At 52.9% G+C, this 25,900-nt stretch overlaps 2 protein-coding genes and 1 long non-coding RNA gene across 5 annotated transcripts in view; 1 reads left to right on the top strand and 2 right to left on the bottom strand.

Moving 5' to 3' along the window:
* Positions 1-3,779: 3,779 nt before the first annotated feature.
* On the bottom strand, positions 3,780-10,809 carry PNPO (pyridoxamine 5'-phosphate oxidase). Its single transcript, XM_047759336.1, has 7 exons — positions 10,541-10,809; positions 9,219-9,343; positions 7,219-7,318; positions 5,549-5,602; positions 5,181-5,309; positions 4,788-4,858; positions 3,780-4,579 (listed from the first exon to the last, which is right to left on the bottom strand). Exons 1-7 carry the CDS (start codon positions 10,676-10,678, stop codon positions 4,411-4,413), a joined length of 786 nt encoding a protein of 261 aa, XP_047615292.1. The 5' UTR covers positions 10,679-10,809; the 3' UTR covers positions 3,780-4,410.
* The window catches only part of LOC125115288 (uncharacterized), a 36,684-nt gene continuing 21,508 nt past the window's right edge, over positions 10,725-25,900 (top strand). For both annotated transcript variants that reach the window (XR_007132026.1, XR_007132027.1), the window contains exon 1: positions 10,725-10,996. This is a non-coding gene — a long non-coding RNA (uncharacterized LOC125115288). The remainder of the gene's footprint in view (positions 10,997-25,900) is intronic.
* SP2 (Sp2 transcription factor) overlaps positions 18,553-25,900 on the bottom strand; it is a 31,733-nt gene continuing 24,385 nt past the window's right edge. For both annotated transcript variants that reach the window (XM_047759334.1, XM_047759335.1), the window contains 4 exons: positions 23,787-24,099; positions 21,918-22,092; positions 21,524-21,717; positions 18,553-19,678 (listed from right to left, as the gene is read on the bottom strand). In XM_047759334.1, the coding sequence (XP_047615290.1) occupies positions 19,578-19,678; positions 21,524-21,717; positions 21,918-22,092; positions 23,787-24,099 (783 nt within the window). In that variant the 3' untranslated portion in view covers positions 18,553-19,577. The remainder of the gene's footprint in view (positions 19,679-21,523; positions 21,718-21,917; positions 22,093-23,786; positions 24,100-25,900) is intronic.

Genomic DNA, 25,900 nt, shown 5'->3' with positions numbered 1-25,900 from the left:
AGGACTCAGGTTTGATCCCTGGCCTCGCTCAGTGGGTTAAGGATCTGGCGTTGTTGTGAGCTGTGGTGTAGGTCGCAGACGCAGCTCGGATCCTGTGTTGCTGTGGCTGTGGTATAAGCCCATAGCTGCAGCTCCAACATGACCCCTACCGCAGGTGTGGCCCTAAAAAACAGAATATTAATAATAATAATAAATAAATAAAAATAAAAACGAACAAACAACAATAAAAACCCCACCTCATCTGAGCCTCAGTTTGCTCTCTGTAAAATGGGCTCACAGGGAGTTGTCAATATCAAGTGACCCATAAGTAGTCCTGTAGGTGCTCAGTGAATATGGGTTTCCTTCCCTTTCTTTTATAAAGGAAGCCCAAGCTAGCCCACAGCTTGCACTTAAGGACCAGGAGAAAGCTTACTCCCTATGCTGTTAGGCCCAAACCCTCCTCAAGCCCAGGAGCTGGAAACTGGAGGGAAAAAAAAAAAAAAAAAAATTGGCCAGCTTTCTGGAGCTCACAGTGGGAACAGAGAGAGACCAAGGTGACAACTAAACAAAGTGATTCTGTGGCTTCCAGCTCAACTCCTCATAGGCTCCTGAGCCACCCACCGCAGGGAGCTTAACCCAGGAAATTTATTACCAAAACAAACAGATCTGTACAAGGGGGCCTTTGTTTGGTGGCCTGGCTCAGGCCAGAGGGAACTCAGGATGAGTGAGAGACCAGGGGCTGGAGGGAGGGAAGGCGGGCTCCGGTGTGCTGTCTTCCCCAAAGCCTCCTCTATCCCCTCCCCACTACATGGAACTTTCTAGTGTCCCACCAATGACTCAATCCATAAAGCCTCTCACGAAGGAGCAGACTTTCCCGGACTGCAGCCCTTTCCAGGGTTAGCAGCTGACGCTCACAGAGGGCTTACAAGGGGCCAGGCCCTGTGGCGAGTACTCATTTAATCCTCTCATCACCAGTTTTTCAGATGCCTTAGCCAAGGCTTAGAGAGGGTAAGTCACTTGCCCTCGGTTAGGGCTCACAGTGGGGCTGGTGCTGACCGCGGCACCACACGACCCCTGCCAGGCTGGATTTTTATCTGCTCAGGGAGGGGAACCTGAGGCTTAGAACAAAGAAAGGAGCAAAAATCACCTTCTTCGGAAGGGGAGGTGCGTTAAGAGAGGGCCATGCCTGGGCCTTGGGATCCAGGGAGGTGAGCGCCCAACGAGAGGGCTGCCCAGACTCGAACCAGTCTGGGGAAGCCGACTAGCTTCAAGGCTGAGTGTCCTCTGAGATCTCAGCCTATAAGAACCTGCCCTTCAGCCATCCTGCAGCTCCCAGAGGCAAGGGGTGGGGGATGAGGCTGGGCCTGGGCTGACTCCTGTGTCTACCTCATAACGGCGCCCAGACTTGGCTGCTATTGCCCCTCTTAGGTGAGAGAGTCTGCGGGGCCCCTCTGCCCTGTGCCTGCGACCCCGCTCCACAGCCCCAAAGTGATGTCCGCGCGACTCTTCCAGGAAAACTCCACATATATCCCGAAGCTGGGGGACGGATGGGTGGCCATGGGGGCGGGAACTAAAAACCAAAGGGAGATCTGGCTGCCCAGGGAGCTGCCCCTGCAGAGCCAAGGCAGCTGCAAGTTTTCATGAGGCTGGAGGAGGAAGCGAGAGTGCAAATATGTGCAGGAGCTGGGAGAGGCTACAGGTTATCGAGCAAAGTTTCACTGGGACTAGAACCAAGGCGGGGAGGGGAGGGGAGGGTTGGGGGCGGCAAGAACTGGCCTGCGCCGTCCACAAGGGGCCAACCTTGGGCATCGGGCTCCCCCTGCTGGACATCCAACTCCCCCTCCCCCCACCCCACCCCCGCCCCACGTTTGGGGAGGAAAAGCCAGATTGGGGGGGGGTTGCTTAAATTCCCAACTCCCCTCCTTCCTGGGGGCTGGCGGGGCGAGACCAGGCTAAACGGAACATTAAAATTATGCACAGCTGACCAGCTTTTATTATAGATTTAGCACAGGGACTGTCAGAGGAAAGCAAAGAACAGCTGAGATCGGGCTTAAAGCAGAGGGGAGACACAGCCGCCAATAACACAAACAGTCAAGGTAGGGAAGGGCACCCCAGCACCCTCCCCTGCACTGGGCCTTCCTGATCCCCCCGCAGGGGTTGGGGGGGATGAACACCCCAAGGCCACCCTTGGAGGAGGTGGGTCTGTAACAGAGGCGGAAGCACACACCCATACAGTGGAATGGAACACAGTTTGCTGAGGAGCAAGTTCAATGCCAAAGTGTGCAAATAGCCAGTTCTCTGATCCTGGATTAGTCACAGCAAACATTGGCCCAGCCTGGCTCCTCTCCACAGCCTATAGGCCACTTATGCAGGCTGTCCCTGGTCACCAGACTTGTGCTCAAGAAAAACAAATACTACAGTTGGGCACAGGCCTCAGCTGAGGGTTACTGAAGAATCCAATCGTGAGGGTGGAAGGTGGCTGGTTTAGAGGTTGAAGTTCGTGTATCTGATCACTGGGGGCAAGAGTGGTCTTTCTTTTTTTTTGGCCTTGCCCACGGCATGTGGAAGTTCCTGGGCCAGGGACAGACAGACCTAAGCCATAGCAGTGATGCCAGGTCCTTAACCCACGAGCCCACCAGGGAACTCCTGGGGGTTGCCTTGTTAAAAGGAGAGCAGAATTCAATGGCTCTGGGGTGGGCTCCCAAGTGATGCTGGTGCTGCTGGCCTGCGAGTAGCCAGAATCTACTATCAGGGGGCTCACAAACTTAGAGCCACAGCAGGAACTCCTGGGCATCAAGGTTTTAAAGCTTCTCAGGTAATTCCAGTGAGGATGAAAACCAGCGAATGAGGAGTCATCATCGCTAGGGGTGGGGTGGGGGGGGTAAAGGGATGTGTGAGTGTCAGAAAGGCATAGTCTTGGAGTTCCTGTCATGGCTCAGTGGTTAACGCACCTGACTAGTATCCATGAAGACGCAGGTTCGAGCCCTGGCCTTGCTCAGTGAGTTAAGGACCCGGCATTGCCGTGAGCTGTGGCGTAGGTCCCAGACACGTCTTGGATCCTGTGTTGCTGTGGCCATGGTGTAGGCCGGCAGCTGTAGCTCCGATTTGACCCCTAGCCTGGGAACCTCCATATGCTGCAGGTGTGGCCCTAAGAAGAAAAAAAAAAAAGGCATATTTAACTTCATATCTGGAAAGTGAAATGCATATGTATGCATGCATACACACACACAGTTTTAACAAATATAGAAAGTAAAGCTTGATGAAAATCTTTCCGGCCCACAGGTACCAGTGTAAGTCCCTTCTACAAAACTCCTGACAGAACACTCCCTCCCTCCCTAAGCTACTCCCTCCTAGGCAGCCCCAATTTTTTGAAATCTCTGCCCATATTGAGATGAAAGGTACTTCTGTGCAACTTCCACTCATGGGTCCCTTGGAGCTAGAGAATAAGCGCCTCTTTTCCACATTGCTCCCCCCAGTTTTTTAGGGCTGCACCCATGACATATGGAAGTTTCCAGACCAGGGGTCGAATTGGAGCTTCAGCTGCCGGCCTACGTCACAGCCACAACAAGGCCAGGTCCGAGCCGAGTCCGAGACCTACACTGCAGCTCACAGCAATGCTGGATCCTGAGCAAGGCCATGGATTGATCCCGTGTTCTCATGGATCCGAGTCAGGTTTGTTACTGCTGAGCCACAAACAGCTGTGCTTCAGATATTGGAAAGCAGGTATCTGCTGGGTAAGTGGTATAAAAATATCCTATGACCAAACGGGTTAGTTGCAAGCAACACAAACCAATTCTGGCTTGATTAAGCCAAAAAAAAAAAATTTTTTTTTTTTAGAGATAATAGGTGTTTTGAGGTAGGAAGAGGAATTGCACAGCCCGGACATAAAGGAGGGATCCAGGGGACAACTCAGTGAATTGTAAGGGCAGCAGCCTCAGGTGCTTCCAGGCTGCCATTATTGACTTGGCTACAATGACTCCCAAGCTCTGGTCTCTCCATTTCACATTTCAAATGGGAGACAAGAAAAACTGATTGGCTATACCAGCTCAGGTGATTCTGCTGGGGCCAATCAGCGCTGGCCAGCATGACTATCACATGAGAGTCACAAGATCACAAGGTTGCTGGATGCCCACCCCCTGTCATCAGAAAAGGGAATTACACCCCATGCTACCCCTAGAGGGAGCTATTCTAGTCAATCATAGCCAAGGTAAGAAAATAATTAAGGGATTATTTTCCATTTGTGATCATCTATGCCACTGTTCTACTGCACTAGACCAGCTGACTACAGAGAACTCGGAGGATGAATTCTGAAGAGCTCCGAAGGTAAGAGGTGGGAGAGGAAAGAGGTTGAGTTTAGAGGGGCCTGGCTCCGGATCCTGCACCCTCTCTTAGCACAGGCCCCAGCTCCAGTCAGCGCCCGCAGCCTGGGAGTCAGGGGGCAAGTCTCTCATAGAGCCAGTCTTCCTCCCCTTGGTGGGTCATGGGCCCCAAAGGGGAGTCTCCTGTCAGTAGGCCCCGTCGAAAGACGATCCGGTCGTGCAGGCGGTTGGTCTGGCCTTGCCAGAACTCTATCACCTGTGGGTACAGGATGTAGCCACCCCTACAAGGAGAAGCAGAGGGCTGGGTGCTCAGGTCAACCCCCACCTCCCTCCGAACCATCCCAGGGCCCCCTCGAAGGCAGCTGCTGGCAGGCATCTGACCAGGGTTGCCAGGGAGGAGCAGATCTGGAATGTCACAGACGGGGGTGCTTCAAGTAAAGCGTCAGAGTCCCAGTGTCCCTTTCTAGAGGACCGCTGGGTATCACTCACCAGTATTTTGGCCTCGGCACTTCTTGCTCCTGGTAGAGCTGCTCCAGTTCTTCATTTTTCTTTCTCAGATACTGCCCAGGGGAAGGAATGCAGGGAGAGCCAGACCCAGTCAATGATTCATTTAATGACCACTTACTGAGCATGTGCTCTGGACTAAGTGCTGGGGACACAGGTGAGCAAAGCTGCCTGGCCTCTGTCCTCCAGGGCCACTGGGATGTTTCGGGTCAGACAACACAGGAGGCCTGTTCCCTGCTCTCCCCATATCCATGTCCCCCCAGGAGACCATTCATCTCACTCTGCTGGGGAGATAAGGCCCTGGACCCCTTGGGGACAGACTCTAGGGCTGAGCCAAGGCCTTCCCCACCCAGAGGACTAAGGAGGAGCCCCACTCACCTCCCGATCAGGGATCACAGAACTCTGGTGACTGACCACAGCCCCAATCTGGCTGCTCCTGGGGCGGGAGTGGAAATAGCTCTCAGCCTCCTCCTCTGGCAGCTTCTTCACAGGGCCCTCCAAACGCACCTGCTCAGGGATGGCCCTGGTTCAACCGTGTTCAAGGCTGCCTGCCCTCTCTCCCCAGCACAGGCCCTGGCCCTCTCTGTTCTCCATATCTCTATCCCACTACACCTGACTCTAGCAAGCCCTGCTATGTGAGAGCTAGCTGAAAGGCAGGATGTTTGCCCAGCCTGGGGACCTTCACCAAGCTTGTCCCTAAACTCAGGCCCCTCCCGCCCCCAGCTGTGCTGCGAATACTCACTCACCTGACGGTTGAGGGGCTCCCAGTAGAAGACAAGGGAGGCGAAGGGATTAGAGTCCTGGAAATCAAAGAGAATCCAGAGAGCCATCAGGATAGGAGAGAGGATGGCTCCAGCATACAGGGAGAAGGCAGGGCATCTGCAGATGCAGTCACTGTAGCATCTCATTTAAATCCTCAAAGGTAGGCCTACCTTTCTAGGTGTGTAGACAGGCTCAGAGAAGTTAAGCCACATGCCCAAGTTCACACAGCAGAGGGTAAAGCTGCATCGAAAACCTAAGCCAGGGAGCTCCCGATCTGGCTCAGCGGAAATGAATCTGACTAGCATCCATGAGGATACAGGTTTGATCCCTGGCCTCACTCAGTGGGTTAAGGATCTGGTGTTGCCATCAACTGTGGTGTAGGTCGCAGACACAGCTTGGATCCAACATTGCTGTGGCTGGGGTATAGGCTGGTGGCTACAGTTCTGATTCGAGCCTTAGCCCAGGAACCTCTATATACTGTGGATGCAGCCTTTAAAAAAAAGAAAAAGGAGACCTAAGCCAGATGGACTCCAAAATGAGCCTTGCCATTTCTCTTACTCAGATTTGCAAGTCCTTGGAAATGCATGTCTGGCTGCACTGGACTCATTTTGGATTCATTAACCTGAATTTTTACAAAGGGCTAACTCTGGGAGTTCCTGTTAAGAACCTGACTAGTATCCACGAGCATGTGGGTTCGATCCCTGGCCTCCTCACTGGGTTAAGGATCCAGCATTCTCCAGCTTGTTGCAAGCTGCTCTGTGGATCTAGCATTGCCATGACTGTGGCAAGGCCGACGGCTACGGCTCTGATTTGACCCCTAGCCCGGAAACTACCATGTGCCGCAGGTGTGGCCCTAAAAAGAAAAATAAATAAATAAAAAATAAAGCACCTACTCTGTGTTCAACACCAGGAGAGGTGCTGGGGGTCCAAGTGAGACACCACAGTTGCAGCCTCTGGCCCCAAAGAGCTTACTGTTTAGCAAAGGACGCAAAGAGGACACAAAGTTAATCACATAATCCCATAAATACATGCACAGTTAGAAACTTAAAAAGAGGAGTTCCCATCATGGCTCAGTGGTTAGAGAACCCAACTAGCATCCATGAGGATGCGGGTTCAATCACTGGCCTTGCTCAGTGGGTTGAGGATCTGGTGTTGCTGTGAGCTGTGGTGTAGGTTACAGATGCGGCTCAGATCCTGCGTTGCTGTGACTGTGGTGTAGGTCGGTGGCTGCAGCTCCAATTGGACCCCTAGCCTGGGAACCTCCATAATGCTGCAGGTTCGGCCCTAAAAAGACAAAAAGACCAAAAAAAAAAGAAACTAAAAAAATAGCAGAAAGGAAAGTTGTAGGTTATAATAGCAAACAGCACAAGGGGCTGACTTGGCCTGGGAGTCCCGGAGGCTTTCGTGGGGCAGTAAATGGGGGCTGCAACCTGGAGGAACAGGGGCTACTGATGTTACTGGATGGCAGAGGTGCGGTGGTTAGAGAGCACCCAGCCACGGCAGAGACAATGGCAAGTGCAGAGGCCCGCAGGCAGGTCGGTGCCTGAACACAGCCGGCTAGGGGGTGGGGTTGGGGGAGGTGGCGTGAGAAGGCAACCAACGAAGCCAGGGCTGGACCCTGCAGCCCCAGGAAGGATTTACCGTGAACCCTCACCAGCTCTTTTCCCTTTCGACTCTGGAAGTTAGTGAAGAAGCGGAAGCCATCCTTGCCGAAGCCCTTCAGCAGCACCATGCGGGCGGACGGCCTCCCATCTCTGGGCAAAGAGCAGAGCGCCACGGTCAGAGCCCATGTCAAAGGCCTTGCTACCGCCCCTCCCCACAGGCTGTCTACACCTGTGCCCTTATTCTGCACTGTCTGGGCACTCAGGTTACCCATTCCCACTTGCCCCTGGGGATTTGTCCTGGAGGTGCAAGTATGACACCACTGCTCGGCACCCTGTTATGGACTGAACTGAGTTCCCCTAAAATTCAATTTTGAGGAGCTCCTGTCATGGCTCAGCGGAAACGAATCCAATGGGACTGGTGCACCCCCCTTTTTTTCTTTTCAGGGCTGCACCTGCAGCATATGGAAATTCCCAGGCTAGGGGTCGAATTGGAGCTGCACTTGCAGGCCTACACCACAGCCACAACATTGCTGGATCCAAGCCACATCTATGACCCATGCCTCAGCTTGCAGCAATGCTGGATCCCTAACCCACTGAGCGAGGCCAGAGATCGAACCTGCATCCTCATGGACACTAGGTAGGGTTCTTAACCCGATGAGCCACAGTGGGAACTCCCTGATGTCTTTATATGAAGAGGAAGAGACACACAAAGGGAAGGCCTTTGAGGACACAGCAAATAGGTGGCCATCTGTAAGCCAGGAAGAAAGGCCTTACTAGAAACTGACTCAGACCGCACCTCGGTCTTGGTCTACCTCCAGAACCAGGAGAAAATACATTTCTGTTGTTTAAACCACCCAGTCTGTGGTATTCCGTTATGGTAGCCTGAGCAAACTAACAAGGCTTGAAGGACAATGACCAACAATAATGCAATCAGCCAATGCTCAGGGATCACAGGAAGTGCAGTTATATCAGAACCTCTGCCCAGAGCTCTGGGGGATATCCAAAGGCAAAGTATAAGGCCTGATGCTGTAGTGAGTTGGGGACAAGAGGAGCCAAGTAAGAGACTAATACAAGAGATGTCTCAGAGTTCCCATCATGGCTCAGTGGTTAACGAATCTGACTAGCATCCGTGAGGACACAGGTTGGATCCCTGGCCTCAGTGGGTTAAGGATCCATTGTTGCTGTGAGCTGTGGTGTAGGCCACAGACACGGCTCGGATCTGGCGTTGTGGTTGTGGCGTAGGCAGGCAGCTGTAGCTCTGATAGACCCCTCGCCTGGGAACCTCCATATGCTGTGGGTGCAGTCCTAAAAAGCAAAAAATAAATAAATAAATAAATAAATAAATAAATAAAAAGAGATGTCTCAAGGGGTTTATGATTGATTGTCATTTGAATGATACAAGCAACACTGTGCTAGATTTCAAGAGGCCTAGAGCTTAATGGAAAAGTTCCAGGAGGAGTTCCTGTCGTGGCGCAGTGGTTAGCAAATCTGACTAGGAACCATGGGGTTGCGGGTTCGGTCCCTGCCCTTGCTCAGTGGGTTGAGGATCCGGCGTTGCCGTGAGCTGTGGTGTAGGTTGCAGACGCGGCACGGATTCCGCGTTGCTGTGGCTCTGGTGTAGGCCGGTGGCTACAGCTCCGATTAGACCCCTAGCCTGGAAACCTCCATATGCCGTGGGAGCAGCCCAAAGAGATAGCAAAAAAAAAAAAAAAAGAAAGAAAAGTTCCAGGAGATCTATCTCTTACAGAGCATATGGGAACTGGGGAGATGGGGAGATAGAGGAGAGAAGGGTGTGTGTATGGGGAGGGAGGTGCATCAAGGGCAGAGATGGATGAGGCCCTACATTTCATCACTGAAATGGAATTGAGTAAAGTCTAATCTTTGGTTTACAGGTAAGGACACTGAAGCCCAGAGTGGGGCAAGTAACTTGCCTGAGGCCACACAGCATGTTAATAACAGAACTAGAATCGTAGTTATCATCCATCAAACAGAGCTTCCTATGTTTCCTACTTCATCTACCCACCCCCAGAAGGGCCCCAGCTCTGCCCACCTGGTACAGGTAGCCAGACACATGGCATTGGCTTCCCCTATGGCAGGACACTGAACAGCTTCCTCAAACCAGGCAGCAAACTGCTTCACAGGGTCCAGGGATGTCAGATGAGTCTCCTCAAATGCCTGGGAAAGGAGAGTTTTATTTCATTTAATTACATATAATGCTTACAGGATACACAGCACAGATCAAATGTTAACTCATTTAGTCTTCATAAGAATGATCTCATAACAGAAAACAGAACCTAGGAAGTAGGCTCTGTTAGCCTCATCTTATAGGTGAGGAAACAGACATAAAAAGGGGAATAACTTGCCAGGTCGCACAGCTAGTGATGGACAAGTCAGGGTTTCATGTTATGAGTGTCAAACCACTCACCCCTGGGAAGGCTAAAAAGAAAAAGACAGATTCCTGGGCTCCACCCTGCAAATTCTCATTCAGTAGATCTGAGGTTTAATGAAAAGCTGCCTGGTTTGTTTTTTTGTTTGTTTTGTTTGTTTTTGTCTTTTTGCCTTTTCCAGGGCGGCTCCCACAGCACATGGAGATTCCCAGGCTAGGAGTCCAATCGGAGCTGCAGCCACTGGCCTACACCAGAGCCACAGCAACGCAGGATTTGAGCCGCGTCTGCGACTTACACCACAGATCAAGGCCAGGGATCGAATCCGCAACCTCATGGTTCCTAGTCGGATTCGTTAACCACTGAGCCACGATGGGAACTCCGAAAAGCTGCCTCTTTAACAAGCATTTCTGGAAATGCTCACATGCAACCAGATCTGATAACCGGGCTCTGGGCCCCAATTCCAAAATAGTTCTCTTGGTTTCTCTCCTAAGGAAGGAAACAGGCAATAAGAGCCAGGAGCTTTCCACCCACTAAGTTAGTCCTCCTCCCTCCATGTTACTTATTTATCAAACATTTATAAGCCGATGATCATTGCTCTAGGCACTTTATAAATATCAAAGTCCATAACATCCCCGTGAGGTCGATACTATGACTTCCCAGGTGAGGAAACTGAAGGCCAGAAAGGTGAGTAAATCGCCCAAGGAGTGCGCCAGGGCGACCGGCAGGATTCCACCCAGGTGGGCCTCAGAGGGAGAGCCTTGACCCCCTAAGACAAGCCGCCTCTGGAGTCCATCTTGATCTTCCTTTCCCCAGAACCCCTCCCCTGCCGGTTGTCGTTCAACTCCCCTTCTCCCACGGGGACGACTCCGAGCTCCATGGGGTGGATCAGAAACCCCGAAGGGTTCCTCCCATTCCCCTCCCCTCCGGAGATGACTCCGGTTCCCTGTGCTCCCGGCCCTGCCGAGGCCCTGCCCCGCGGTGGCACCTCTCGCTCCCCGCAGTAACTCTTGCGCATCGGCCCCAAGTCCATGACTGCACCGCGACTGCACAGGTGGCGGGCGCAGCGAGGCCACTGGGCAGGTCGACCGAACGTCACGATGACGCCCCGAAGTCCACAAGTCATGGGGGTGCCGGCCACGTGACCCGGCGTCGCTCCGCGCTGGGTTCCCTTGGATTCGGAACCAGTTTCTTAGCCCGGGAATCTACCCCAGCAAGGAAGAACTTGCCATTAGCCCTAAGTCCTCGGAGCCAATGGGAACCCAGGGTCGGTGGAGGGAGCCAGGCGCGGAGAGGCCATTGGCCAGAGTTTTCCAGGAGTGAAGCCAATTAGAGCGAGAACAAAGGAACCCGACCGCCAATGGGAGGCGCCTCCGGGGGCGGGAGCAGGGAGACAAGGAAATGCTGTCACCGCCGTTAACACGCACGTGGAGGTTTGTTAAAGGTATAGGGACTGCAGCAGCCCAGGCGGGGGGGGGGGGGGGGGGGGGGCAGGGGATGAGCCGCTGGGGGGCTTGAAGGGAGCGGTCATGTTCAGCGGCCAGCCCCTAGCAGGTGCCTGAAGAGAGGCTTAGTGCAGGACGTACCCCCTGGAGGAGGGTGGTAGCCTGGAAAGGACAAATGGAAAATGGAATTAGGGGCCAGACTCTGAGGCAAGGTGTAGGGGAAACACAGAAAGGGGCGATCTGATGAGGAAAAGAAATTGGGGTTGGAGAGTGGGGGAGGTTGAACTGACTTGTGGATCTCAGGGAACAGGTGCTGTGTAGTGTGTGAGCTTGGAGAGGCATTCTGAGGTCTGGGGAGGTGCAGTGGGGTCAGGAGGAGAATATGGGCAAGAAGGCTGAATGGGAAAGGGGAAGAGGGAAATTTGGGATCAAGCCATCCCCAGACCAGAACTGTCTTCCTCTTCCAGCTCTGAATCCCTTCTCTCCAGCCTCACGTCTTTAACCTGGGTCAGAGCATGCTGCTCCCTTTCCTCGAGGTTTCCTCTTTTGTGGTTGCAGCAGAGTTCACACTAGCCAGTGTTCTGGTGGATGGAAATTCTGCCCCACCTCTCCAGGGCCACCCCCCATCTTTGCCAAGTTTCCCCATGTTCACATTTTGCCCTTTCTGGGAGTTTAGTTCCCAGGTCAGTGCCAGCCATAGCCGAGGGCACAGGGGTGCAGTCCCTTCCAGGCTGTGGACTCAGGGCTAAGAAATAGGACAACTGTCAGTGTCCATTCCAGCTTTGACCTGGCTGGGGCAGCCTTGGATCAAGGCCTCTCTGTAATCCTGGTTTCACCAACATCAGGAAGGGGAGCTGCAAGAGCCATCTAGGCAGGCACCCCAGGACTGTGCCAGGTAAGGGGAACTTCCTACCCTGCCCAGGTGCCTGCATTACAGCTAAGTTTCATTAAGCCCTACATAAGATACCTGTCATTCTTTATTATGTGTGTGGTAGCTTGAGCCAAAGAGAATCTGGAAGACAAATTTGCTGCAAAGAAATAATATACATTTTAAGACTTAATGATGTTGATCTATGGATTTTCCGCTGGTTGAAATTTTTTCTGTTGCCATCATTTTTCTCCACCAACATAACTGAGAGTTGACAGGACTTTGTCGTTGAAGTTGTCTCTCCACAAATAAGCATTGCTTCTGTCCTCCCAAAGCCCTGCTCTTGAACCTAGGTAAGCACTAATTAGTACCCTTCTGTACAGACGGTTTTGTTTATGGGGCTACCCTCTTGGCATTGCTGGGCTGTGCTCCCCTGGGCCCAAGATTCTAGGGCACCAAGGATCATTTAAATGATTTGCTTAAAAGGCAAGGGCTCATGGGTGTCCCCTGGTAGTGGTATCACTGCTGTGGCTCAGGTTGCTACTGTGGTGCAGGCTTAATTCCTGGCCCTGGAACCTCCACATTTTTTTTTTGGCGTGGCCAAAAAAAAAAAAAAACAAAAAAAAACCAAAGGCTCCGTTTAGTGGGGTAGACAGGTGATAAAGGCTTCTTTTGGACCAGGCACTAAGCAAGGTCTGAAGATGAAGATGACATAGTTCCTGCCCGCAAGGGGTTTATAGTCTATAGGGGGAGGCATACCCATAAGCTAAGGAGTTGCAGGAACTTTAATTGATGTTTTTGCAAGGTCAAGGGGAGCAAAAGGGAGGAAGTGGTCTTCAGGGGTCACACAGGAAAGGCTTCATAAAGGGAGCAGACACATGATTTGGGTAAGTGTTCTTCAGATGCACAGTGGAACAGGCATGCCAGGAAGAGAGTGACACTGTGGGAGCGACATGGGGGAGAACTGCCGGGCCAGGCAAGGAGGCAGCGACAAGGGCCAGGCTTTTAGATAATTATTCTAAGTTTTTCTCCTCTGCTGTTGTCAAATGAGAGTGTCTGATTCCTGTTTTTTAAAACCTGGTAGAGAGAAAAAGTACTAGATGCTGACAGTGTCTTCCATCCTTGGCTGTTAGTGAGACGTTTGCAACTGGTTGCCTTTTTATATTTTCCCCTTTGTCTTGAAGATAATAAGTAGGCTTGTATTGTGCTTGTCTGCCTAGTGGGATTTGGTATCAAGATCACAAAGCAGGAGTTCCCGTCGTGGCACAGCAGAAATGAATCCAACTAGGAACCATGAGGTTGCAGGTTCGATCCCTGGCCTCACTCAGTGGGTTAAGGATCCGGCGTTGCTGTGAGCTGTGGCGTAGGTCGCAGACATGGCTTGGATCTGGCATTGCTCTGGCTGTGGTGTAGGCTGGAGGCAACAGCTCCGACTAGACCCCTGGCCTGGGAACCTCCATGTGCCGCGGGTGTGGCTCTAAAAAGACAAAAAAAAAAAAATCACAAAGCCTCTTCACAGTACAAACCAAAAGGGGGAACATACCTGCTGCTGGCTGTGCTGCTGCTGTTGCAACCCCAGCAGGGGCTTGTCTGCTTGGGAAAAAATGATTTTTTTTTTCTTTTTTTTTTACTGCTACGCCCAAGGGATATGGAAGTTCCCAGGCCAGGGATTGAATCCAAGCTGCAGCTTCTTTGACCTACTTTGTAGCTGCGGCAAAGTTGGGTCTTTAACCCACTGTGCCACAGCAGGAACTCCAAAAATGAAGTTTTTATTGTTATTGCTTTCTCTCAAACACTTTGCCCACCTACCCCCACCCAACTTTGTAAAATTACTAATCTTTTCTGGAGTGTCTTCAACAAATAGCAGGTATATTGCCGTACTGTATTGTGCAGAGGCACCCAGTTTCTCTATATGAAATTGAAGGCTGTGAGTTTGGGGACTAGGCCTTGCCTGTGTCCTCCTGATGTTTTTGCGTTTATGTCCTTAAAATCACCTTTCGGTCTGATTGATTGAGTTAAATATCTCACTTACAGCTTGGGGATTGGATTTGTGTTTTGGGCTGTGACTCTGGTAATCAAGTGGAGGGTGGGGCGGGTGGGGTGATGGGGCTGTGGGGGACATTGGGAGATGCTGCATGCTCTAAGCTGAAGCTGGGGGCAGGGAGTCTGATGTCTAAGTTTGGGAGGTGGAGGGGTTGGAGAGGAGGGATTCGACTCATCTGGATGGCATCAGGCGACAGGTGGGCAATGCTGTTCTTTGAAGTGGAGGCCTGTTGGAGGAGGAGGCTTTTTTTTTTCCCTCTGTCTTTTTAGGGCTGCACCCTCGGCATATGGAGGTTCCCAGGCTAGGGGTCGAATTGGAGCTGTAGCCCCTGGCCTACACCACAGCCACAGCAAAGCTGGATCTGAGCTGCGTCTGCAACCTACACCACAGCTCATGGCAACGCTGGATCCTTAACCCACTGAGTAAGGCCAGGGATCGAACCTGCAACCTCATGGTTCCTAGTCGGATTTGTTTATGCTGAGCCATGACAGAACCTCCCTAAAAGTCCTGTCTTAAGCTTAGTGAAGCTCAAGTACCTGGTGAGGAGGGCTCGGAGGTTTTGGGCACCTGGTGGGAGCAGGTTTGAGTGTCTTTGTTGGCTGGGGGGAGTGTTAAGCTTTCCAAGGCTGAGCAAGCTGAGTGAGTTTTTGAGGCATCTGTCAGCCCAGACAGTGGCTAATCAGAGTGGGAGTGGGCCACAGGCAGGAGGGCACCTGGTGGGTTCTTAGCAGGCCCAACCGGTATGACCTGACAGCTCCTCAATTTCATTTGGAAGATCCTGGTCGATCCTGTTGGCCTGACCTGCGGTCATTTCTCATTTCCTCTTGCCCACAACCTGGATGAGCAGGGGGGGTTTTTTTGGCTTGTTTTTTGCTTTTTATACCCGCAGCATATGGACATTCCAGGCTAGGGGTTGGATTGGAGCTACAGCTGCCCGCCTATACCACAGCCACAGCAGTGCAGGATCCACCTGTATCTGCCACCTACACCACAGCTCATGGCAACGCTGGATCCTTGACCCATTGAAAGAGGCCAGGGATCGAACCCGAAACCTCATGGATGCTAGTCGGGTTTGTTAACCACTGAACCATGAAGGGAACTCCCCGACGAGCAGGTATTTGAGGCTCCTCTCCAAGCCCTGATTCTCTTCCTCTCCCTCCATTGTTTACTTTCTTTTCATCCACATCCCTGTTCTTTGCTCCATCCTTCCAGGCTCACTTCCTGCTCTTCTGACCCCTGATGACCTCTTTACTAGGAAACCCAACTGCCACCTGTCCTGAGATTATGCGGTTCCTTTGGTGGCTTCATCCCAGCCACGAAGACCTCGGTCAGGTCACAAGAGGCCTCCGTTCCAAGGCAGTGTCTGATCCCCAAGTTAGGTGGATCCCCTGGGATCCACCACCATGTAGACCTCAGCCGTGTTCCATCAGCCACATGTCCCTGATGGGTCCAGGGATGTGAGATGGTGCAGGTGGCTGTCATCATTAAACTCGAATGAGGGCCTCAAAGGGCCTTCAGAAGGTGATTGTCGGGGAGTTCCCTGATGGTCAGTGGTTAGGATTTGCTGCTTTCGAACCCAACCCACTGCGGCCTGGGTTCAATCCGTGGCCTGGGGACTGAGATCCCACATCAAGCTGCTGCAAACTGTGGCCAAAAAAATGAGAGATTGTCAGGATGATGGACTTAATAGGTTGAAGGAAGCTTGAACTCTGCTTGCTGGTTTAGTTAAGAAAAAACAAAGTACTTTGTGTGGATGTGCCTTCAGGAGAGGGGGATCTTCCCCCGCCCCCTTTTCTTTTGGGCTGTACTCCTAGGATCTGGGATGGGTGAGCCCCAGCGTTGAGCAGCACTGAGCAGACAGGAGGGGCCCGTGAGCAGCAGCCTTGGTGCGGGGGATCCTAGGGAGGGAAGGGGACAGAGGAGGGAACTCGGAGCTGTGTGGCCTGCCCCCAGATTTTCAACCAGGATTGGTCAGGTGTCCTTTGGAGACCTCTGGCCTAGGGTGAGCTTGCGCTGCGTCCCACCATCAACAGTCCCCACCCCCTGCAACCCTCAAGTAAATAGGGATGGATTAAAGCAGATGGAAGGCTGGGAGTTCCCACTGTGGTGCAGCAGAAACGAATCTGACTAGTATCCATGAGGTTGCAGGTTCATTCCCTGGCCTCACTCAGTGGGTGGGGGTCTGGCTTTGCCATGAGCTGCGGTGTAGGTCACAGACACAGCTCGGATCCCATGTTGCTATGGCTGTGGTGTAGGCTGGCAGCCGTAGCTCCGATTCGACCCCTAGCCTGGGAACTTCAATATGCCGTGAGTGTGGCCTGCAAAAGCAAAATGAACAGATGAGCACTAACATGCCACCAGGCTGCCCATTCTTTTCTCAGGCCATCCGCCATGCGAGACAAAATACATCGTCCTGCCTCCTTTCTAACTCAGGCACCTCCTGGGAGGCAGAGATGGTTAGGCATAACTTTTGAACCCATGTTTCACTGGAAAAGGGAAATCCTGAGTGCCAGCACATCTTTCTGCTCGCTAGAGGTAGGCGCCTCATTTCCAAAGAATGCGGAAGTGTCAGGTCAATTTCTGCACTTGAAGCATAAAGCACAAGGCTTGGAATCACCTCCCAGGAAGCAAAGTTCTTTGTGCCTGAGAGCAAAGCCAGTGGGGGGCATGCGGCAGAAAGAGGCCAGTTGTTAATATTCCCCTTCTCCCTGGAGTTCCCATTGTGGCGCAGCAGAAACGAATCCGACTAGGAACCATGAGGTTGCGGGTCTGATCCCTGGCCTTGCTCAGTGGGTTGAGAATCCGGTGTTGCCGTGAGCTGTGGTGTAGGTTGAAGACATGGCTTGAATCTGGCATTGCTGTGGCCCTGGCATAGGCTGGCAGCTATAGCTCCAATTGGACCCCTAGCCTGGGAACCTCCATATGCCACGGGTGCGGCCCTAAAAAAAAAAGAAAATTCCTTCTCTCCACCAGTCCCAATCCAGAACACAGCAAGGCAGGTTTCCACTTGCACAAGCCATGCGTGAGGAGTGGGGTAACATCCCTCACGTCTTCCTCCTCCTGTCAGTGCAACAGGGAGATGTAGGGCTGCTGGGCTGGTTAGAAGGCTTCCACATCAGGGTAGATTCAGTGGTTGGTCTGATATCACTCACAGGGCTTCCGTGTGCTTGAGACAGGAGTCCCTGCCTGTTAACAAAGACATGATGGGGGCAGAGAACTGGTGATCCGTCTGAGATCCATCTTTTTATTTCTTCAGCTGACGTGAGGGTGCACTGGCTCTAAGGAAAAGCTGTTTGCACAAACACAGGCTGCCGGTGACAAAAGAAACAGAGAGAGGGAATGGATAACTCCAAATGAGCCTTGCCACTCTTACACTGGACTGCCACTCTGGCTGGGTCCTTTTGAGGCTGATTAAGAGGCGTTGTTGTTGGAGTTCCGGTTGTGGCACAGTGGTTAACGAAACCGACTAGGAACCATGAGGTTGCAGGTTCGATCCCTGGCCTTGCTCAGTGGGTTAAGGATCCAGCATTGTCTAGAGCTGTGGTGTAGTTCACAGACGTGGCTCGGATCCAGCGTTGCTGTGGCTCTGGTGTAGGCCAGTGGCCTCAGTTCCGATTAGACCCCTAGCCTGGAAACCTCCATATGCCACAGGAAGTGGTCCTAGAAAAAGGCAAAAAAAAAAAAAAGAGGCACTGTTGCTATCAGAAAAGCACACTCTGTATGCTTGAGAACTCGCCTTTCTTTGTCCCAGATGTGCTGCAGCTGCCCACCCCCCACGCACGCCACTAGGTGTAAACACAGGTATGGAGCTGGCTCCGATCTCAATCTGTATCAACCTCATGACCACTGATCTTCTAATAGCCCTGCCCCACCCCCAAAAAGATCTCCATCAAAATTTCAGATCCCCAGAATACTTGCTAAAACCAAAATCAGCCCGCTGCCCTCCCCAGGGTGCTGGGGTGCAGGGATAGAAGAAAAACCATCTGGGTCCAGGGTTTTCTCTTGGGTAGAACTGGGTTCTGGTCTGGCCCCCCCCCACCCTGCGAAGGAGCTGGGGGAATTATGTTTGCTCCAGACTCTTCAGCCTTCAGGAAGTGACCTCTCTCCCAAGCTTCTTACTAACGGACTGACCCCAGGGGTTGGAGAGTTGAGTAGAAGCATTTACCTGCTGGTCAGGAAGGTGCCGCTGTTGACTTGAATCTCCAGGCAGAGCATTCCTGCTCTGATCTGGGCAAAATCTGGTTTATGGAACAAAACAGGGACACATGCCCTGGGCCCTGCCCTCTGGAGTCTCCCCACCAGGTGCTCTGGGGGCTTGTGCCAGGGCCACAAGGTCGATGTGTGGCTGAGGCCCTTTTCGGGTCAAGGTCACAAGGCCAAGGTCCTGGTCCCAGGGTGGATGGCTCTGGAAGACCAGGGCTCCCTCCTTGGGCGTCCCCTCTCCGAGCCGTCCACACTCTCCAAGGGCAAAGATGAAGGAAGCTGCGCTGCCAAGTTGCAGATTTTGCCTCAGGCAACTAAATTTATTAGCAAGAAAAAATTTTTGTCAGCCTGGCGCTGACCAACAAAGTACATTGTTAATAAAGGATAACAAATCTGTCACTTAATTCATAAAACATACCTCAAGCAGTTACAACTAAAAATAAAGTTGGATTTCTGTTTAATTTAAAAGCCTCAAAAATAACAAGCAATATGTTTTTAAACATGTAGTAGACACAATTGTCTATTATACAATATACACTGTACACAAGTAGGGCTGGGGCTGGGCCCGGGGGGGGGGGGGGGGGGGTGTGAGGTGAGGAGAGGGAGGAGGCTCAGGAGGGGAAGGTGTTTTATCTAATCCAGATTCGAGTTGAAATGCTGTGTCATTTAGAAAAGAGAATCGCTAGAGTGAGAAAAGAAATTCATATGCTTATCATTGCCCCCCCAAAACCCTAAACTGAAAGCAGGCACGGGGGAGGTGAGTAACAAGACAGGAAGAAGGGAGCAATTAAATAAAACGTCTTTAAAGCACACACAATACACAGTGTTCATCATCGGAAGTAGAGTATAAGGCAACGTTCTCCGTAGAAAAAGAGGGGGATCGGGAAGTCCTTGGGTAGCTTGACGTTAAATAGAAAGTTGGAATGTGCTGGCGGAGAGTTTGGGGCGGGGCAGGGGCGTGTGGAGTGGAGGCGGCCTCTGGGGTGGAGCTGGATGCCAGTGGTACCCTGGGTGCAGGGCCCGGGGCGTCCGCGGTGGCTGCTGGGGCCGAGGGCGGTGCGGGAGAGGGAGGGGCATGGCACGATGCGACTCCGGCAGTGTTGTGGGAGGGGCGGGGGGGGGGGGCCTCACTTTGCTCCTCGACGGAGTGAAATTCATGTTTTTCCTTTGGAAATAAGGGTTCCCACTCGTCCTGGTTTAGAACGTCTCATTGGGCACGGCCAGGGTCCACGGGCTGGGCAGGCCAGGAGCTTGTGGTGAGAGGGGAGGGCCGGGGCGGAGCCAAAGGGCTTGGGAAGAGGTGGGTGAGGGGCAGCAGAGCCCCCTCCTGTGGGGACAGTCGCAGAACGCGAGGGAGGGGCTGAGGGCCGGCCCGTGGCAGCCGCGGGCCTCCTTTCCGCCAGGGGCCCAGGCGGGACACAGCAGGCGGGGGCTGCATCTTCGGGGCCGCCGGCCTCAGGCGGCCTTACAAGTTCTTTGTGACCAGGTGGGTCTTGTAATGCTTGGTGAGGTGGTCGCTCCTCATGAAGCGCTTCTGACACTGGGCGCACTCGAAGCGTTTGTCCCCTGGGAAGAGGAGAGGCCAGGCCCATCACACACCCCATCCGTGGGCACAGAGGATCCCAGCCCTGAGAGGGGAGGAGGGGGCATGCCGTGCGGGGGGGCACCTGTGAAGCCAGGCCGTCTGCCCTGTGGTCTACCGATCTGAGCCCCCTTTGTCAGTTCTCATTTAAATTTTTTTTTTTTAATTTCCTTCCCCACATCCCCCCCCCCGTTTTTTGTTTTTTTGGTTTTTTTGCTTTTTAGGCATATGGCGGGCTTCCCAGGCCAGGGGTTGAATCGGAGCTGTAGCTGCCGGCCTACACCACAGCCACAGCAACGCAGGATCCGAGCTGTATCTGCGACCTACACCACAGCTCACGGCAACACCAGATCCTCAACCCATTGAGCAAGGCCAGGGATCGAACCTGTATCCCCATGGATCTTAGTTGGGTTCGTTAACTGCTGAGCCACGAAGGGAACTCCCCCAGTTCTCATTTCTCACCTCCCCCCTTCGACGTCACTCTCCAGTCGCCCCCATTTCCATCCCTCATCTCTGGCCAAACACACTATACTTATGCCCCAACCCCATGTAGGCTGTTGCCTGCTTTCTTCTGATCTCTGTCCCTCTGATGAACCCTGGTTCAACGTCCTCTTGTCACAGGAAAACCCCACTCCTCTCTGACCTGCCAGCCTGGGTGCTAACAGCTCGGGCCACACCCACCAGGCTGGGTCAGTTGTTGTTCTGAGTATTTACTCTTCAGCCTGCAGGAGGGGAGGCAGGACCTGACCCACTACACGGGCCAGGAGCTTTGGGTCTTGTGTCCCCAGGCTGAGGGCAGGGGTCTGCTCACTGAGGGGATCTGCCACAGCGGCAGTTCTCAAAGCATGTGCTGGGGACACTGGAGGTACCCTAGATGATCTTAGGTGGTGGATGGATGAACTTTTCTCTGCTTTATGGTTTTGTATTTATTTGCCAGTACATTAGAACATTTAGCTATGATCTCATGCCTGTGATGTTTTAAAGAAAATCATTCGGTAAATAATAGTAGGAAAGGCAATATGGGGTAGTGATTAACGGTGTGAACTTGGGGAGTTCTCTTGTGGCACAGTGGGTTAAGGATCCAGGCCTTCTCACTGCAGAGGCTTGGGTTTGAACCCTGGCCTGGGAACTTCCATGAGCGAGTGTGGCCAAAAAAAAGAGTGTGAACTAGAGAGTCAGAGGATCTAGGTTGAACCCAGCTCCACCAGTCCCTGGCTATTGACCTGGTCCCCCTCTCCATGCCTCAGAACAAGGGGTATAACGAAGATGCCGTCCCTGGGCGTTCCCATTGTGGCTCAGTGGTTAGCAAATCCGACTAAGAACCATGAGGTTACGGGTTCAATCCCTGGCCTTGCTCAGTGGGTTGAGGATCCAGTGTTGCCGTGAACTGTGGTGTGGGTCACAGATAGGGCTCGGATCCTGCGTTGCTGTGGCTGTGGTGTAGGCCGGCAGCTGCAGCTCTGATAAGACCCCTAGCTTGGGAACCTCCATATGCTGTGGGTGCGGCCCTAAAAAAACCAAAAAAAAAAAAAGTGCCAACTCTATAGAGTCACTATGAGGTTTAAATTAACGAGTAAAGTGTGTCATATAGTGCCTCATACACTTCAGTGCCTGCTTGTTAAATAACAAACTATGGAGCTACCACAGGAGTCATCAAGGCTGCACAGTGCAAATGACCTCGCTTTGGGAAGCACTGCAGTAGAGGATTTCCTGGGAGTCTTGCACTCGGAGTAGACAGGCTAGTAGCTCTCGCTCGGTTTAGGGCTAGGAATCTGCGTGTCACTGGGGACAGTGGGGTCGGGGCGGTAGGGGAGAGGCGGGGAGCAGACCTGTGTGGGTGCGGGCGTGTCGCTGGAGCTCGTCACTCCGGGTGAACCTCTTCCCACAGAAGAACCAGTTGCAGACAAAGGGCCGCTCGCCGGTGTGCAGGCGCACGTGAGCCCGCAGCAGGGATGTCTTGCGGAAGGTCTTGCCGCAGTCGGGGATGTGGCACACGTGCTTCTTCTTGCCCTGCTCTCCAGACCTGGGCATTGGGTTGGTGGGGGGGAGGGGAAGCAGGGAGAGTGAAGATGCAGAGAGGATGCGGGGTCGGGTCAGGGGGGCACAGGAAGGGTGAGGAGGCCGGGTGGCGTGCGGCCGGCCCCTCTCCGTCTGTGTTCCAGGCAGGGCTTGGGGAGCAGGGCCCACGCCAGGCTGGCCACCTGGCCCCTCTCGTCGATTTACCTCTTGTCCCCATCCTTGCAGTTGGGACACGTGCAGGCCATGCGGCGCCGCTTCTCCCCGGGCTGGGCCTCCCCAGCCAGCGCCTGCTCCATCTGCAGCTGGATCTGGGTGGGGCTCAGCCCGCTGATGGTCAGGTTGTTCCCAGAGACATTCTGCACCGTCAGCTGCTGCTGCCCTGTCGGGGAGGGGAAGGGGCACAGTTCTGGGGGGAGGAAGCCGAAGGGGCAGAGGAGGCAGCCTGACCCCCTTCCTCCCTCCTGCACATGGTAAGGATGATAATCAAAGCAGCTAAGGAGTTCCCGTCGTGGCTCAGTGGTTAACAAACCCGACTAGTATCCATGAAGACACAGGTTCCATCCCTGGCCTTGCTAAGTGGGTTAAGAATCTGGTGTTGCGGGAGTTCCCGTCGTGGCGCAGTGGTTAACGAATCCGACTAGGAACCATGAGGTTGCGGGTTCGGTCCCTGCCCTTGCTCAGTGAGCTAGGCCGGTGGCTACAGCTCCGATTCGACCCCTAGCCTGGGAACCTCCATATGCCGCAGGTGCAGCCCTAGAAAAGACAAAAAAAAAAGAATCTGGTGTTGCTATGGCTGTGGTGTAGGCCAGCACCTGTAGCTCCAATTTGACCCCTAGCTTGGGAACCTCCATTTGCCACTGGTGTGGCCTAAAAAAAAAAAAAAAAAAAAGCAGCTAGTATTTTGGAGAGCCTGCTATGTGCCAGATACTATTTTAGAAATCTTAAAATGTATTCGTGCATGTAACCTTCATGACCCCATAAAGAGGTATCACCATTCCCCTTTTACAGCTGACAAAACCAAGGCTCAATACCATGGCAAGGTCACATGGCTAAAAAAGGTATAACTCAGATCTGATCCCAGTCAGCTTCAGAGTCAATGCCCTGAACCACTGTACTAACTACACAGGCCAAATTTCTTCCAGGCGTTGCCCACATGGGTCTTATCCTGGAGTGTTTTCCAGAATCTCCTCTAGCCTCACGCCCTTGTGAGATACCAACTCTGCTCCCAGGAAGGTCTCCAAGGATTTTTGTTTAGAGAGTGAGAAACAGTTCTGTGGGTTCTGGAACAAAACAAGGCCTCCAGGACGTGCATAAGGCCATCAAAGCAGGGGGAGCGTCCCTAGCCTGATGCTGGTATCCTTGTGAGTGCCCCCCCTCCGCCCCCGCTGGGGCACTGACCCAAACACATAAAGTGCCAGGAGTTCATTTAAGGATGAAGAGAGGAGAGACGAGAGCTCCTACTACCTTGAAAAGCGCCCTTCACTCAGCTAAAGGATGCAAGGAGCCATTTTTGCTAGGGAGCTACAACGTCCCTTTGATTATCTGCAGGCCGCTTTCATACTGTAAACATGACCAAATATTACTACTGACCCAAGTGCAGCCCAAGCCAGTCCCACTGCCAAAGGTTCCTTCCTTTCCAACCTTCACTCGAGGCTTTCTCCTTCTAGAAGTCTTCAAGTTCCCTGACCCAGAGCCATCCTGGGGCATCTGTCTTTGGTCTGTACTACTTTGCATTCCTATGTTGGAGAATCTTCTTGAGCACAGGTGGGGCGTGTGTGTGTGTGTGTGTGTTTTGGCCTTGGCACACATAAGTTTCAGGGCCAGGTATCCAACCTGTCCAAGCCACAGCAGGGACAATGCCAGATCCTCACCCTGATGAGCCACCAGGGAACTCCCAACATGCTAAGGTTTTAAACTATGTCACAGAGCTACTGTAAGGAGCAAGTGGATGAGCATTTAAGCTGGAAGGGACCAGGCAAACCCCGGGAATCCCTGGCTGGCCTGCAGTTCCCACGTGTGTGCAGGGCTGCACAGGCCCGCTGCCCACGCCCTGGCCCGGGGGCCTTCCCTCACCGCCAGTGTTGGTGATGGTGACAGGCACGCCCTGGACCTGGACCCCGTTGATGTTGATGGTCTGCATGGCCTGGGCCGCCGCCGCCAGCTGGGCTGCATTCAGGCTGATGATGCTCCCAGCAGGGGCGATCTTTGGCAGGGGACGCTCTTTCCGGAGAATCGAGGCCGAGTGCTTTTTGCTGGTCCCGCTCAGATGGGCAGCGCGGGGTGCGGGGCTGCTACAAGTGGTGGTGGCGGTGGTCGCAACTGTTGCTGGGGGACTGTCCTGGACGAGGACTGTCTGTACCTCCCCGGAAGGCGTACGGATGTAGACCTGGAGGGGGACAGATAGGAAAAGTCAGTGCCCCCTCCGCCAGGCACCTTTCAACGCGGTGCTGTCTCTCCGCCCTGGAGAGAAGCAGGAGTGCCCCTCTGTCCGCCCAAGTCTTCTCCCACCAGCCCGGACCTACAGTCACTCGCTGTGGATGTTCACCAAGGAGGGCTGATGGCACCCCTGTACTGACACATGTTGACTGCTGATTTGACACAAAACATTTCACGTGCTTAGCAGGGAAAGACAGATGCCCAATCTCCAAACTGAAGAATCAGAAAGCAGCTCCGTGATGGCCTCACAGAAGACGCCCTGTGAACGCTCACCAAGCAAATGAAAACAGCCTTTAGAGGGCTCGGCGAATGGAGAGACAACCGTCTATCCAGTTCAGACTGGCAAAGATAGAAAAATAAGACACAGCGCTCACTGTTGTCGAGACAGAGGAGAAAGAGGCACGTGCTCTGACGTTAGGAGGCGTGAAGTGGTGTCAGCTGGCTGGAGGGCGGTCTGGGAACCTGTGTCCAAAGCCTCACAGATAGGCATGTTAGGGAGTTCCCGCTGTGCCTCAGCGGGTTAAGAACCTGACTAGTATCCAGGTTCGATGCGGGTTCAATCCTTGGCCTGGCTCAGTGGGTTAAGGATCCGGTGTGGCTGTGAGCTGTGGTATAGATCACAGATTTGGCTTGGATCTGGGGTTGTGGGGTTGCTGTGGCTGGCAGCTGTAGCTCCGATTCAATCCCTAGCCTGGAAACTTCCATATGCGGCAGGCATGGCCCAGAAAAGAAAGAAAAGAAGGATGTTAGAGCTGAGCAGTGTGTGTGTGGGGGGTGCATTTGTGGTGGGTGTCGAGCGGGAGCAGAAGGAGAAACATGTCCATGTGGGAAGGTGGTTACGTATGGGGAGACGAGCTGGAAAGGAGATATATTAAGGATAATGGAAGTGAACTTTCCTTTCTCAGCCTCAAAAGAGGGAGTTACAAATACGGAAGGGAGAAAACGAGAATGAACCATGTGGTACGGACAGGAACTAGATGTATCAGTGGAAACTCTTAGGCGTCAATATAAACAGAGAAATACAGATATAAACGTGTGTATATATGCATGTGTACGTACGTATATATGTGTGCATGTCTACAGCTATCTAGGTGTTACTTATATATGTATACTTATATATACTTTTTGGGGGGGGGGGCTTTTTGCCTTTTCCAGGGCTGCTCCCGTGGCATATGGAGGTTCCCAGGCTAGGGGTCGAATCGGAGCTGTAGCTGCCAAGCCTTCACCAGAGCCACAGCATCTTGGGATCTGAGCTGCGTCTGTGACCTACACCACAGCTTACAGCAACGCCAGATCCTTAACCCACTGAGCAAGGCCAGGGATCGAACCTGCAATCTCGGTTCCTAGTTGGATTCATTAACCTCCGAGCCACGATGGGAACTCCTTATACATATTTTTTTGTGTGTGTGTGTGTGTCTTTTTGCCTTTTCCAGGGCTGCTCCCGCGGCATATGGAGGTTCCCAGGCTAGGGGTCGAATCGGAGCTGTAGCCGCCGGCCTATACCAGAGCCACAGCAACGCGGGATCCGAGCTGCGTCTGCAACCTACACCACAGCTCACGGCAACGCCGGATCGTTAACCTACGGAGCAAGGGCAGGGACCGAACCTGCAACCTCATGGTTCCTAGTCGGATTCGTTAACCACTGCGCTCCTTATATATACTTTAAAAAAATTTTTTTTTTGGCCTTGGTGTGCAGTGGTTTAATGTGGCATCTCAGTTCCCAGACCAGGGACTGCACGCAGGCCACACTG

The sequence above is a fragment of the Phacochoerus africanus genome, chromosome 14 (assembly GCF_016906955.1).
Source record: "Phacochoerus africanus isolate WHEZ1 chromosome 14, ROS_Pafr_v1, whole genome shotgun sequence".
In the NCBI taxonomy this organism is placed as follows: domain Eukaryota; kingdom Metazoa; phylum Chordata; class Mammalia; order Artiodactyla; family Suidae; genus Phacochoerus; species Phacochoerus africanus.
This window is presented reverse-complemented; position numbering and strand designations above follow the sequence as displayed.

Excerpts from the sequence above, each read along its gene's own strand:
- PNPO (XM_047759336.1), bottom strand. The coding sequence starts at position 10,678 with ATGACTTGTGGACTTCGGGGCGTCATCGTGACGTTCGGTCGACCTGCC. Across the intron at positions 5,603-7,218 it reads GTCGAAAGGGAAAAGAGCTG|GACTCTAATCCCTTCGCCTC; the intron begins GTGAGGGTTCAC and ends TTTGATTTCCAG. Across the intron at positions 4,859-5,180 it reads CTGTGATCCCTGATCGGGAG|TATCTGAGAAAGAAAAATGA; the intron begins GTGAGTGGGGCT and ends TCCCCTGGGCAG.